This window comes from Chlorocebus sabaeus, chromosome 3 (assembly GCF_047675955.1).
Source record: "Chlorocebus sabaeus isolate Y175 chromosome 3, mChlSab1.0.hap1, whole genome shotgun sequence".
In the NCBI taxonomy this organism is placed as follows: Eukaryota; Metazoa; Chordata; class Mammalia; order Primates; family Cercopithecidae; genus Chlorocebus; species Chlorocebus sabaeus.
Window position 1 is genome coordinate 54,911,706 of NC_132906.1, and position 14,565 is coordinate 54,926,270.

The 14,565-nt window shown below is 36.4% G+C and overlaps 1 protein-coding gene across 5 annotated transcripts in view; it reads left to right on the forward strand.

Moving 5' to 3' along the window:
- The window catches only part of PIBF1 (progesterone immunomodulatory binding factor 1), a 244,453-nt gene that overhangs the window by 43,957 nt on the left and 185,931 nt on the right, over positions 1-14,565 (forward strand). For all 5 annotated transcript variants that reach the window (XM_007960565.3, XM_073014386.1, XM_073014384.1 and 2 more), the window contains exons 6-9: positions 597-730; positions 5,773-5,881; positions 6,519-6,700; positions 14,068-14,193. In XM_007960565.3, coding sequence (XP_007958756.3) covers positions 597-730; positions 5,773-5,881; positions 6,519-6,700; positions 14,068-14,193 — 551 coding nt within the window. The remainder of the gene's footprint in view (positions 1-596; positions 731-5,772; positions 5,882-6,518; positions 6,701-14,067; positions 14,194-14,565) is intronic.

Genomic DNA, 14,565 nt, shown 5'->3' on the forward strand with positions numbered 1-14,565 from the left:
GTTTTTACTTCCATTGCTCTTCCCATATCAGCAATGCCTTTCTTACATGCTGCTGGCATGGGGAGAGTAGAGGGAAGAACAGTGTAAAGATGTGTTTCGAGGGTCACACGATTCCTTTTTTGATGAATACCAAAATTGGAACTGCGTGATTAATCTCTTCAGTAATGATTTTTCATTGTAGATACTGATATCCATATGACTTTTCATCTCTAAATTGTAAACTCAAGAACAGGAAGTGTATTTTATTCACTTCTGTACCTTTAGCATCTGATAGTAGTAACTCAGTAAATGTTTTTTAAAAGCCATTTAATATTTGTAGTCATTTATGTTTTAGCCTAGTAACTAAAACATGGTTGTTGTATTTTTTAATTTGAAAAACAGTTTAAGTTTTAAACAACTGAGTTTACAGACCACTGTGAACTTAAGATTACTTGCCTTTGAGTAGGGAAAAATTACTAAATTTAAAAATCGAGGAATTTTTTTTGTTTGTTTAATTACAAGGACAATCACAGCTTGACAGAAGACTTCAATACAGAATTTGATCAACTATTTTAAGTGTTTAGTCTGAAATGTGTTATTATTCTTTTGATTTATAGACATATGAGGAAGATAGAAAAAACTACTCTGAAGTTCAAATTAGATGTCAACGTTTGGCCTTAGAATTAGCAGACACAAAACAGTTAATTCAGCAAGGTGACTACCGCCAAGAGAACTATGATAAAGTCAAGAGGTAAGTAGTTAAAATGGCTGTGGTAGTAGTTCTCCATTTTAACGTGCATCAAAGTCACCTGAGTTTTTACCAACAATCGTTAATTTTACTTTTTACCTTATTCTTCTTTACACAAGTGCATGCAGTTTTAGCAGTTTGTTGGGTTTATATTGTATTTTTATATTGGTTGTTTTTGTTTTATTTAGGTGTCACTGCTGTCTTAAAATGTAAATGAAGATAGAAACCCAGTAAAATCACACGTGTGTAAATATTTTTTCAGGGTTGTTTGATGATTGTTTTTATGTAATGGAATCAATTTAAATGCTTAACAGTTTTCCCTGAAGTTTTTTTCAGCTGTTCCTTCCTGACAGAAGACACATACTCTAAAAAAAAAAAAAAAAAAAAAAAGAAGACACTTTCTGAGAATATATTTCCTAATATTTGCTACTAGGTAGCTATAACAAATACCTTTGTTTAACGAATATTCTTTTCTGTTGTTTGTTCGGTAATTTAATGAGCTACTACTTAGCTGTGTGTCCCTGGTACATCTCTTTTCATTCTGAGCCTAAGTTTCATCTTTTATGAGATGTTGCTAATACAGATAGCTGCACTATATAAACTAAGATCAAATAAATATTTATGAAAGCCTTTAAATATATATGTACTGTGTATGTAATATAAATGGAATGACCTTACCTTAATTGTTCACTCCACCTGAAATAATTCTTAAAATGTGGTAGTGACTCAGTGAATATTTGTTAAATGAGTGAATGAATTATTTAAATTGCATAATTTAAATTATAAATTATGTAATAACATGTGAATTTGCAAAGATTTGTGCATAGAAGATTGGCATTTCTACTCCCATTATGATTGACACATGGTATTTCTTATATATGTAGTATTATGCCAAAATATGATAATTATTGGAGCTTTAAATCCTTGAGAGCTCTGCTCAGTGGGCTCTGGAATAAAGCTGGAGTTTAAAAGAAGCATTTAAAAATAAAGTAGAGGCATGGTGGCACATGCCTTTAGTCCCAGCTGCTTGGGAGGTTGAGGTGGGAGGACTGCTTAAGCCCAGAAGTTCATGGCTGCAGTGAGCTATGGTCATGCCACTGCACTCCAGCATGGTGGCAGAGTGAAACCCCATCTCTTAAAAATATAAAATAAAAAAGAATAAAAATTAAATAGATTGTGATGCTAAGATGATACCAGTTGGTATTTTGATGTCCCCACTGCCGCTATCAATGACTGATACAATACAAAAAGGGAAAACTAAAATGCGCAGTCATCAGAATAATCCACCAGGGCCATGGATGCTCAATGAAACAAGATGAGTCATGAGTTGTTAATTACTGAATTTGGGTGATGGGAGCATGGGTGTTCATTATATCATCTCTATTTTTACATATGTTTTCATTTACTATAATAAAAGCTTAGGAAGGAAAAATGTAGCCTTGATCAAAAAGCTTGATAAACATCTTTATGGTAGAAATTTAATAGTAAAACAAGAAAGGACTCAAACTATGACCCTTTTTAGTTCACTCAGTAGAAGAAATGAGTTTAAAAACAGACAGGTCATGAAATATAAGATAAACTGGGGAAGAAAAAACAAGCCTTTTATGCCCTGGGTAAATTCTCACAAATGTACAAAAGAAACAGGTGTGTGGATGTTAATTGTGTCATTATTAAAATAAATTCAAATGCTTTTCAGAAGCAGAATGGAAAATAAATTGAGATTTATTCTGCAATATAGTTTTATGTAGCAGTTAAAATCATTAAATCAGATGTGAATGTATCACTTTTTTTACTAGCAGTTCCTTATTTTCTGGCATAACATAATGTTCCTAGTTTTGGTTTTTGTTTGTTCATTTTGTAATTTCATTGCCTCAGCTTTTTCTCTAAGAAGTCGATCTCTTTTAGTGGGGAATGCTATTTAGAAATTAAGATTTGGATGCTGTGGTCATGGCTACATTGGTCATTATTTCTAGGCCCTTTGAGTAGGCAGAGACAGTGGAGGGAGAATGAGGAGGAGGCTTAACACACTATGGATGAGATCATACTGATACTTTTTTTTTTTTGAGACAGACTGGAGTGCAGTGGCATGATCTTGGCTCACTGCAACCTCTGCCTCCCAGGTTCAAGTGATTCTCCTGCCTCAGCCTCCCGAGTAGCTGGGACTACAGGTGTGCACCACCATGCCCAGCTAATATATATATATTTTTTGTTTGTTTGTTTGTTTTTGTTAGTAGAGACACGGTTTCACAATGTTGGCCATGGTTGGCCAGACTGGCCTTGAACTCCTGACCTCAGGTAATCTGCCCACCTTGGCCTCCTAAAGTGCTGATATTACAGGCGTGAGCCACTGCACCCAGCCCACGTTGATACTTCTAATTCCAATTCAACACTGCAACAACCAGTTTGAAGAGGTGCCAACTGGCTAAATATGGCAAACTTGAATATCACAATAAATAGTGACAATGATGAATTATAGTCCATTGAATAGAATGAGAGTTTTTAAGTTCAGGCTAATAATAAATACAGAAAGGGGATCTTAAAATTTTTTTTAATATATCATCTTTACCACTTTTTAAGTGTACAGTTCAGTGGTAATAAATATATGTATATCCTTTTTGGGAAAGAGGATCTTTACGGTTGAATGCCAACCAATAAATGTATATGCATGTAAGAATGACCATTTTGTAGCCGCATAATAATATTGATTCAGAATCATCATTGGAATATAAAACCATCAAGTAAAAGTATGTTAGGGAATAGGATATTTACACAAAGCATCTCTTCACAATTATTAATTTTAAAGGGCAAAAGGATACCTTTATAGTTAAACTCTGGCAGATGCTACCTTAACCTAGTGATCAAAGTTACTATCACCAATAATGGGATAAACCGACATCACATACCTCAGTACATCTTCATATAATACACTGAGAATGCATTTCTCTATCTGAGAATCATTTCTGTAGTATTCCTGCCCAAGTGCCTAACCTGAATCTAATAGTAAAGAAACTTCAGACAAGTGAAAATTAAGGAACATTCTATGATGCAGTTAGCCTGTGCTCTATAAAAAGTCATAAAACACCAGGAAAACTAAGAACTCTTAAAGGTTAAAGGAGACTAAAACCACGTGACATCTAGCTGCATGGTAGTAGATTACAATATTATGATAATAGATCCTTGGATTTCCATTATGGTGATAGATCCTTGGCTCAGGGAAAAAAATATTTCACAAAGGGCATTTTGGGAGATAGTTGACAAAATTTGAAAATGGATTGTGTATTAGATAATAATATTGTCTTAGGGCTAAGTCTCCTGAGTGTGATAATTATACTGTGATTATATAAGAGGCTATCTTTAACCTTAGTAAATTCACACTGATTTATTAAAGGATAAAGGGACCTAATGTCTCAGTTGAGGAAACAAGTGCACATGTATGAGTATGTGTGTGTCGGTATGTATACACATGTAGATACATGACCCTTGGCCAAACACGGGGTCCACTTATATTCAGGTTTTTATCAGCGTAACACCAACCAAAAATACAATTTTCACGGGATGTGAAACCTGAATATACAGAAGACTGATTGTTTGGTGGGATCTGCAACAACTGCAGGACTTCAGCGTGTACAGATTTGCGTATTCAGGTTGTGGGGGTGGGTCTGGAACCCATTCTCTACATATACCATTAGACAGCTGCACATATTCACATATATTAACAAGAGAGAGGAATTGAAGAAATATAACAAAGTAATATTTAGTTAATATTACAAAACAAATACAACAGTATTAATGATTGGTAAGTAAAAGTATTAAAAAGAACCAGGCTGAGTACAGCGTGTCATGTCTATAATCCTAGTGCTTTCAGAAGCACAGGCAGGAGGGTCACTTGAGCCCAGGATTTTGAGACTAGCCACGGCAAGACAGCAAGACCGTCTTTCCAAAAACAAAAACAGAAAAATTAAATTAGTCAGGCACATGGTGGCATGAACCTGTAGTCCTGGCTATCTGGCAGACTGAGGCAGGAGGATCACTTGAGTGCAGTAGGTCAAGTCCAGCCTGGGTGACAACAGTGAGACCCCCATCTCATTAAAAAAAAAAAAAAAAAAAAAAAAAAAGTATAAAAAAAGTTTTAAAAATTCCTTTGTAAAAGCACAAAATGAAATTTTAATTTTTTAAATTAAAAATAATCTAAACATTCTAAAAATAAAGCACGAAATACTTGTAGTAATATGTATCAGAATAGAAATACTGATAGTCATCTTTACTTATTGGGTTTGTATGTGATTGTTATTTTGTGCTTTGCTCAGCTTTTCTTCAATAAATATAATATTTTGTTAACTAGAGGGAAAAAAAGCTTTCTAAACGTTTTTGAAAAGCTGATGCAAAGGAAAACAATTCCTAACAGCCCTCTCTTTGGAAATACCAGGTGGGTCAGTGAAATAAAGTGCAAAGGCACTACTTCTGACTGCAGGGAAGTAGTTAAGAGTTAGTAAATCGATTTCTCTGCTCATTTTTAAAAATGTCTGTTGTAGGTTTTAGTCCAATTCTTGGTATAACTTTTTTGGGGAACTTGTCTTAAAATGGAAATTAAAATTTAGGTAATCATAAACGGTTTGTGAATGAAATAGTCACAATAATGCCTGCCTACGTATCTACTATGCAATCGGAATGATAAGTTGTGTTTTTCTACCTTAACTGAACTGAAAGCCTAGAGCTATGTGTACATTCTTTAAAAGTTTTGACCTCAAGATAAGATTGAAGAGGACTAATGAAAAAATACCAAATGTATGTTAGTAAGTTTTATTATTATGTAGTTTATATATTTATTCCTTAAAGGTAATAAATTGATTTTTATGTATTTGAATAAGGTCTGAAACAGAGTCCCTTCTAAATCTGAAAAGTAGATACTTTATAGTTCATGGAATTACACTCAAGCCCCATTGCTAGTGTCTCTATTCAGCATCCTCATGCATAGTCAACCCTTTTAAAGTGTTAACTGTAAAAGGGGATGTGAAATTTACATGTCTGTTGGAATTTTTTAATAGTGAACGTGATGCACTTGAGCAGGAAGTAATTGAGCTTAGGAGAAAACATGAAATACTTGAAGCCTCTCACATAATTCAAACAAAAGAACGAAGTGAATTATCAAAAGAGGTAAGCTTATGAATAGAGTCACTTATATTGAATTGTATAGTATTAGTGAAAAAAATAGCCCTGAGTAGATTTGAGGCAGAGACATTTTTTTTGTTATGTAGTTCCTCCCAAAAAGAGACTTTTTTTTTATTTTTTAACTTCTACTTTTTTTTTTTTTTCTTTTTTTTTTTGAGACAGGAGTCTTACCCTGTTGCCCAGGCTATAGTACGGTGGTGTGATCTTAAGAGGCTCACTGCAACCTCTGCCTCCCAGGTTCAAACGATTCTCCTGCCTCAGCCTCCTGAGTAGCTGGGATTGCAGGCATGTGCCACGATGCCCTGCTAATTTTTGCATTTTTAGTAGAGACAGGGTTTCATCATGTTGGCCAGGCTGGTCTCGAACTCCTGACCTCAAATGATCTACCTGCCTTGGCCTCCCAAAGTGCTGGGATTACAGGCATGAGCAACCATGCCTAGCCCCAAAAAGAGACTTTTAGTAGCTATTTTTATATGTTTAAAAAGTTGCATGCCAAGAATTAGCCCTTTTTAAAAGGAAAATTTTCATGGAATGAAAACATGAAGGAAATAAATTAATACAGTCAACATTGAAGAGTAAGATGGTATCACTCTGGATACTTTTTGTTTCTACATGTATGTAGGTAGCCACGTTACAGCAGACTGTTACTTTACTACAAAAGGATAAAGAATATCTCAATCGCCAAAATATGGAGCTTAGTGTTCGCTGTGCTCACGAAGAGGATCGCCTTGAAAGACTTCAAACTCAACTTGAAGAAACCAAAAAGGCTAGAGAAGAGATGTATGAAAAATACATAGCATCCAGGCAAGATTTACATTATTTCCCACATAAATAGATATCAGTTAACACATTTTCTTTGAGGGAGCTCTTGGCTTTGGGGAAGATTAGTGATTTTTTTTTAAGGTCTATAGGACAATATTAAGATAAGACCTAATTTTATTTTATTTTATTTTATTTTTTGATTTTGACATTTCTGCTTTCTGTTTGCATATATTTACGGGGTGTAATTTTCCCATGTGCCTTTATTTTAAAACTTTGTCATTTGGTTTTAGGCACGTTTCTTGAATATAGTAATGAGCTGATGTATCTGTTAGGATAATTTGGATTGCAAATAATGCAGAAGAATTTAAAAAATGAAGTGAGATATGTTTGCTTTTTTTCTTTTTTAATTATACTTTACGTTCTGGGGTGCATGTGCAAAATGTGCAGTTTTGTTACATAGGTATACACGTGTCATGGTGGTTTGCTGCACCCATCCACCCGTCACCTACGTTAGGTATTTCTCCTAATGTTATCCCTCCCCTAGCCCCCCACTCCCCGACAGGCCCCAGTGTGTGATGTTCCCCTCCCTGTGTCCATGTGTTCTCATTGATCGACTCCCACTTATGAGTGAGAACAAGACAGTGTTTGGTTTTCTGTTCTTGTGATAGTTTGCTGAGAATGATGTTTTCCAGCTTCGTCCATGTCCCTACAAAGGACATGAACTCATCCTTTTTTATGGCTGTATAGTATTCCATGGTGTATATGTGCCACATTTTCTTTATCCAGTCTATTATTGAAGGACATTTGCATCAGTTCCAAGTCTTTGCTTTTGTGAACAGTGCTGCAATAAACGTACGTGTGCATGTGTCTTTATAGTAGAATGATTTATAATCCTTTGGACATATACCCAGTAATGGGATCGCTGGGTCAAATGATAGTTCTAGTTCTAGATCCTTGAGGAATTGCCAGACTGTCTTCCACAATGGTTGAACTAATTTACGCTCCCACCAACACTGTAAAAGCATTCCTGTTTCTCCACATGCTCTCCAGCATCTCTGTTTCCCGACTTTTTAATGATTGCCATTCTAACTGGCGTGAGATGGTATCTCATTGTAGTTTAGATTTGCATTTCTTTAATGATCAGTGATGATGAGCATTTGTTCATATGTCTGTTGGCTACATAAATGTTTTCTTTTGAGAAGTGTCTATATCCTTTGCCCACTTTTTGATGGGATTGTTTTTTTCTTGTAAATTTATTTAAGTTCGTTGTAGATTCAGGATATTAGCCCTTTGTCAGATGGATAGATTGCAAGAATTTTCTCCCGTTCTGGAGTTTGCCTGCTCACTCTGATGATAGTTTCTTTCGCTGTGCAGAAGCTCTTTAGTTTAATTAGATCCCATTTATCAATTTTGGCTTTTGGGGCTGTTGCTTTTGGTGTTTTAGACGTGAAGTCTTTGCCCATGCCTACATCCTGAATGGTATTGCCCAGGTTTTCTTGTAGGATTTTTATAATCCTAAGTCTTATGTTTAAGTCTTTGATTCATCTTGAGTTGATTTTTGTTTAAGGTGTAAGGAAGGGGTCAGTTTCAGTTTTCTGCATATGGCTAGCCAGTTTTCCTAACAACATTTATTAAATAGGGAATCTTTTCCCCATTGCTTGTTTGTGTCAGATTTGTCAAAGATCAGATGGTTATAGATGTGTGGTGTTATTTTTGAGGCCTTTGTTCTGTTCCATTGGTCTATATATCTGTTTTGGTACCAGTACCATGCTGTTTTTGTTACTGTAGCCTTGTAGTGTAGTTTGAAGTCAGGTAACGTGATGCCTCCAGCTTTGTTCTTCTTGCCCAGAATTGTCTTGGCCATGTGGGCTCTTTTTTGGTTCCATATGAACTTTAAAGTAGTTTTTCCCAATTCTGTGGAGAAAGTCATTGGTAGCTTGATGGGGATAGCATTGAATGTATAAATTTGGGCGTTATGGCCATTTTCACAATATTGATTCTTCCCATCCATGAGCATGGAATGTTTTTCCATTTGTTTATGTCCTCTTGCATTTCTTTGGGCAGTGGTTTGTAGTTCTCCTTGAAAAGGTCCTTCACATCCCTTGTAAGTTGTATTCCTAGGTATTTTATTCTCTTAGTAGCAATTGTGAATGGGAATTTACTCATGATTTGGCTCGCTGTCTGTTATTGGTGCATAGGAATGCTTGTGATTTTTGCACATTAATTTTGTATCCTGAGACTTTGCTGAAGTTGCTTATCAGCATAAATAGATTTTAGACTGAGACGATGGGGTTTTCCAAATATACAATCATGTCATCTGCAAACAGAGACAATTTGACTTTCTCTCTTCCTAGTTGAATACCCTTTCTTTCTTTCTCTTTCCTGATTGCCCTGGCCAGAACTTCCAATACTGTGTTGAATAGGAGGGGTGAGAGAAGGCATCCTTGTCTCGTGCCAGTTTTCAAAGGGAATGCTTCCAGTTTTTGCCCATTCGATATGATACTGGCTGTAGGTTTGTCATAAATAGCTCTTATTATTTTGAGATACATTCCATCGATACCCAGTTTATTGAGAGTTTTTAGCATGAAGGGGTGGTAAATTTTGTCAAAGGCCTTTTCTGCATCTATTGAGATAATCGTGGTTTTTGTGATTGGTTCTGTTTATGTGATGGATTACGTTTATTGATTTGTGTATGTTGAACCAGCGTTGCATCCCAGATGTGAAGCCAACTTGATCGTGGTGGATAAGCTTTTTGATATGCTGCTGGATTTGGTTTGCCAGTATTTTATTGAGGATTTTTGCATCGATGTTCATCAGGGATATTGGCCTGAAATTTTCTTTTTTTGTTGTGTCTCTGCCAGGTTTTGGTATCAGGATGATGCTGGCCTCATAGAATGAGTTGGGGAAGATTCCCTCTTTTTCTGTTGTTTGGAATAGTTTCAGAAGGAATGGTACCAGCTCCTCCTTGTACCTCTGGTAGAGTTCGTCTGGGAATCCGTCTCATCCTGTTTTTTTGTTTTTGGTTTTTTTTTTTCGGTTGGTAGGCTATTGTTGCCTCAATTTCGGAACTTGTTATTAGTTTATTCAGGGATTCGACTTCTTCCTGGTTTAGACTTGGGAGGGTGTATGTGTCCAGGAATTTATCCATTTCTTTTAGATTTTCTAGTTTATTTGCATAGTGGTGTTTATAGTATTCTCTGATGGTATCAGTGGTGATCTCCCCTTTTTCATTTTTTATTGTGTCCGTTTGGTTCTTCTCTCCTTTCTTCTTTATTAGTCTAGCTAGCGGTCTGTCTATTTTGTTGGTCTTTACAAAAAAAACAGCTCCTGGATTCATTGATTTTTTGAAGGGTTTTTCGTGTCTCTATCTCCTTCAGTTCTGCTCTGATCTTAGTTATTTCTTGTCTTCTGCTAGATTTTGAATTTGTTTGCTCTTGCTTCTCTAGTCCTTTTAATTTTGATGTTAGGGTGTCAATTTTAGATCTTTCCTGCCTTCTCTTGTGGGCATTTAGTGCTATAAATTTCCCTCTACACACTGCTTTACATGTGGCCCAGAGATTCTGGTACATTGTGTCTTCGTTCTCATTGCTTTTAAAGAACATCTTTATTTTTGCCTTCATTTTGTTGTTTACCCAGTAGTCATTCAGGAGCAGATTGTTCAGTTTCCATGTGTGCGCTTTTGAGTGAGTTTATTAATCCTGAGTTCTAGTTTGATTCCACTGTGGTCTGAGAGACAGTTTGTTATGATTTCCATTCTTTTGCATTGCTGAGGAGTGTTTTACTTCCAATTATGTGGTCCATTTTAGAGTAAATATGATGTGCTGCTGAGAAGAATGTATATTCTGTTGATTTGGGGTGGAGAGTTCTGTAGATGTCTATTAGGTCTGCTTGGTCCAGATCTGAGTTCAAGTCCTGAATATCCTTGCTAATTTTCTGTCTCATTGATCAGTCCAATATTGATGGTGGGGTGTTAAAGTCTCCCACCATTGTTGCGTGGGAATCTAGGTCTGTTTGTAGGTCTCTAAGAACTTCCTTTATGAATCTGGGTGCTCCTGTATTGGGTGCATATATATTTAGGATAGTTAGCTCTTCTAGCTGCATTGATCTCTTTACTATTATGTAATGCCCTTCTTTGTCTCTTTTGATCTTTGTTGGTTTAGAGTCTGTTTTATCAGAGATTAGAATGGCAATTCCTGCTTTTTTTTTTTTTTTTTTTTTGTGCTTTCCATTTGCTTGGTAGATATTCCTTCATCCCTTTATTTTGAGCCTTTATGTGTCTTTGCACGTGAGATGTGTCTCCTGAGTACAGCATACTCATAGGTCTTGACTCTTTATCCAATTTGCCAGTCTGTGTCTTTTAATTGGGGCATTTAGCCTGTTTACGTTTAAGGTTAATATTGTTATGTGTGAATTTGATCCTGTCATGATGCTAGCTGGTTGTATTGCCCGTTAGTTGATGCAGTTTCTTCATAGTGTCGATGATCTTTACAATTTGGTTATGTTGTTGCAGTGGCTGGTACCAGTTGTTACTTTCCATGTTTAGTGCTTCCTCCAGGAGCTCTTATAAGGCAGGCCTGGTGGTGACAGAATCTCTCAGGATTTGCTTGTCTGTAAAGGATTTTATTTCTCCTTCCCTTACAAAGCTTAGTTTGGCTGGATATGAAATTCTAGGCTGAAAATTATTTTCTTTAAAAATGTTGAATATTGGCCCCCACTCTCTTCTGGCTTGTAGGGTTTCTGCAGAGAGATCCACTGTTAGTCTGATGGCTTCCTTCCCTTTGTGGGTAACCCGACCTTTCTCTCTGGCTGCTCTTAACATTTTTTCCTTCATTTCAACCTTGGTAAATCTGACGATTATGTGTGTTGGGGTTGCTCTTCTCAAGGAGTATCTTTGTGTATCTTGGGGTTGCTCTTCTCAAGGAATATCTTTGTGATGTTCTCTGTATTTCCTAGATTTGAGTGTTGGCCTGTCTTGCTAGGTTGGGGAAGTTCCCTTGGATAATATCCTGAAGTGTTTTCCAACTTGGTTCCATTCTCCCCATCACTTTCGGGTACACCAATCAAACGTAGATTTGGGCTTTTCAAGTAGTCCCATATTTCTTGGAGGCTTTGTTCATTCCTTTTTATTATTTTGTCTCTAATTTTGTCTTCTCTTCTTATTTCATTAAGTTGATCTTCAGTCACTGATATCCTTTCTTCCGCTTAATCGATTTGGCTATTGAAACTTGTGTGTGCTTCATGAAGTTCTCATGCTGTGTTTTTCAGCTCCATCAGGTTATTTATGTTCTTCTCTACACTAGTTATTCTAGTTAGCAATTTGTCTATCCTTTTTTTCAAGGTCCTTAGCTTCCTTGCATTGGGTTAGAACATGTTCCTTTAGCTCGGAGGAGTTTGTTATTACCCACCTTCTGAAGCCTACTTCTGTCAATTCGTGAAACTCCTTCACTGTCCAGTTTTGTTCCCCTGTTAACGATGAGTTGTTATCCTTTGGAGGAAAAGAGGCATTCTGGTTTTTTGAATTTTCGGCCATTTGCACTGGTGTCTCCCCATCTTTGTGGATTTATCAACCATTGGTCTTTGATGTTGGTAACCTTCAGATGGGTCTTTGAGTGTCTTTGAGTGGACGTGCTATTCCTTTCTGTTTGTTAATTTTCCTTCTGACAGGCCCCTTTGCTGCTGACCTGCTGGAGTTAGCTGAAGGTCCACTGCCAACCCTGTTTGCCTGGGTATCACCAGCAGAGGCTGCAGAACAGCAAAGATTGTTGCCTGATCTTTCCTCTGGAAGCTTCTTCCCAGAGGGGCACCTGCCAGATGCCAGCCAGAGCTCTCCTGTATGAGGTGTCTGCTGGCCCCTACTGGGAGTTGTCTCCCAGTTGGGATACATGGGGATCAGGGACCCACTTGAGGAGGCAGTCTGACCCTTAGCAAGCTCGAACACTGTGCCAGGACATCCACTGCTCTCTTCAGAAACTGTTGGGCAGGGACATTTAAGTCTGCTGAAGCTGCACCCACAGGCACCCCTTTCCCCAGGTGCTCTGTCCCAGGGAGATGGGGGTTTTATCTGTCTATTTTATTTTCTTATATGATATTCCTTTCTAGTTGGTTTTTTAAAAGACACTGTGGCTTTTTTCAGCAATACCAAAAGCCTGTTTCTTTTAGATAGATAAATATATGCTATGACTGTTTTTTTATTTGTGACATAATTTTTAAAATTCCTATGACTAATATCTCTATGGAAGTATGTTTTAAAGGAAAGTATGAAAGTATCTCTATAGAAGTATATTTTGGAAGAAAATCTCAGTATGCTAATAATTTCCTGTGTGAAATGTAAAAGAATTATGAGGAGGTAGTATCACATTCTGTTTTAACTTATATGCCCTTCAGTGAGACTCCCTATGTTTTGGTCCTGCCTTCTTTCTTCTACTAGATGTGTAGAAGTTACTAAAGTACCTTAATACTAATAACTTTTATAACCCTTGAATTATTCTTATCAACATACCAAAAACAAATATGCTGGGTGCAGCGGCTCACACCTGTAATCCCAGCACTTTGTGAGGCCAAGGCCGGAGGATTGCTCAAGGCCAGAAGCTTGAGACCAACCTGGGCAACATAGAAAATCCTGTCTCTATAAAAAAAAGTTTTTAAATTAGCAAGGCACAATGTCAAGCACCTGTAGTCCTGCTTACTCGGGAGGCTGGGGCAGGAAGATAGCTTGAGCCCAGGAGATCAGGGTTACATGATTAATGCACCACTGTACTTCATCCTGAGTTACAGAGCAAGGCATTATCTCTTTAAGAAAAAAAGGAAAAAATACTAAAACACAACAAATTTTACCTTAAAGGTAAAGGTAAATTTTACTTTTAAAGAGTTCACAGATTCATAATTTTTTCCTAGCCTGTAGTAGTTTTTCATACCCTATATAATACTTTGACTTGGCTAAAAGATCCTGCTGTGACTGTGGTTGTCATGCTTGGAAGCAAAGGATTCATAGACTCAGAGTCATTTCATTTTTATATTTTTGTAATATTATTCATCTCTCAACGTCATCCTACCAGATTATTATTTTTAAATGAAGGACATTCTCAATTTTAAAATAAGTTTCAACCATATGCATTAAAACTACTAGAAAAGTGTTTTCGAAGATGAATAGTTATCCCACATGAATTACTAAGTTTTCATATAGTAATTAAGTCTTTTGGAAAATAATGTTTAACAGGTTGAAATCTTAGATCATACTAGTTAGGAACAGTATTTTTAGGAATTATAAAATTTTATACTTAATAGTTAGGTTTTTCAGGTAACATAGTTTATAGAGCATACTCGATGAAAGGTATTAAAATCTTATATAGAGTACAAAAGCCTATTTGTTTCAAAAGAAAATTTATGGTTGTTCCTTTTGTCTCCTTCAGAGACCATTATAAAACAGAATATGAAAATAAACTACATGATGAACTAGAACAAATCAGATTGAAAACCAACCAAGAAATTGATCAACTTCGAAATGCCTCTAGGGAAATGTATGAACGAGAAAACAGGTAAAAAACAAAATGCTTGTGTGGTATCTTATTTATCTTGGGAGGTTATAGAAGCTTTATTGAAATTAAATGCTATTTCTATTATATAATGTCTTTTTGAATACATTAAAGAAAACTTGTCATAAATAGAAATCTAAATATAATGAGAACGTGAAACGTGTAAAGTCTTAGAACAAGATTTACTAGACTAACCTTTTTGCTCTGTTATTCCTGTTATGTCTTTTTTTTTTTTTTTTTTTTAAGATGGAGTCTCACTGCACTGGAGTGCAGTGGCGTGATCTCGGCTCACTGCAAGCTCTGCCTCCTGGGTTCACACCATTCTCCTGCCTCAGTCTCCTGAGTAGCTGGGACTACAGGCGCCTGCCAGCACAC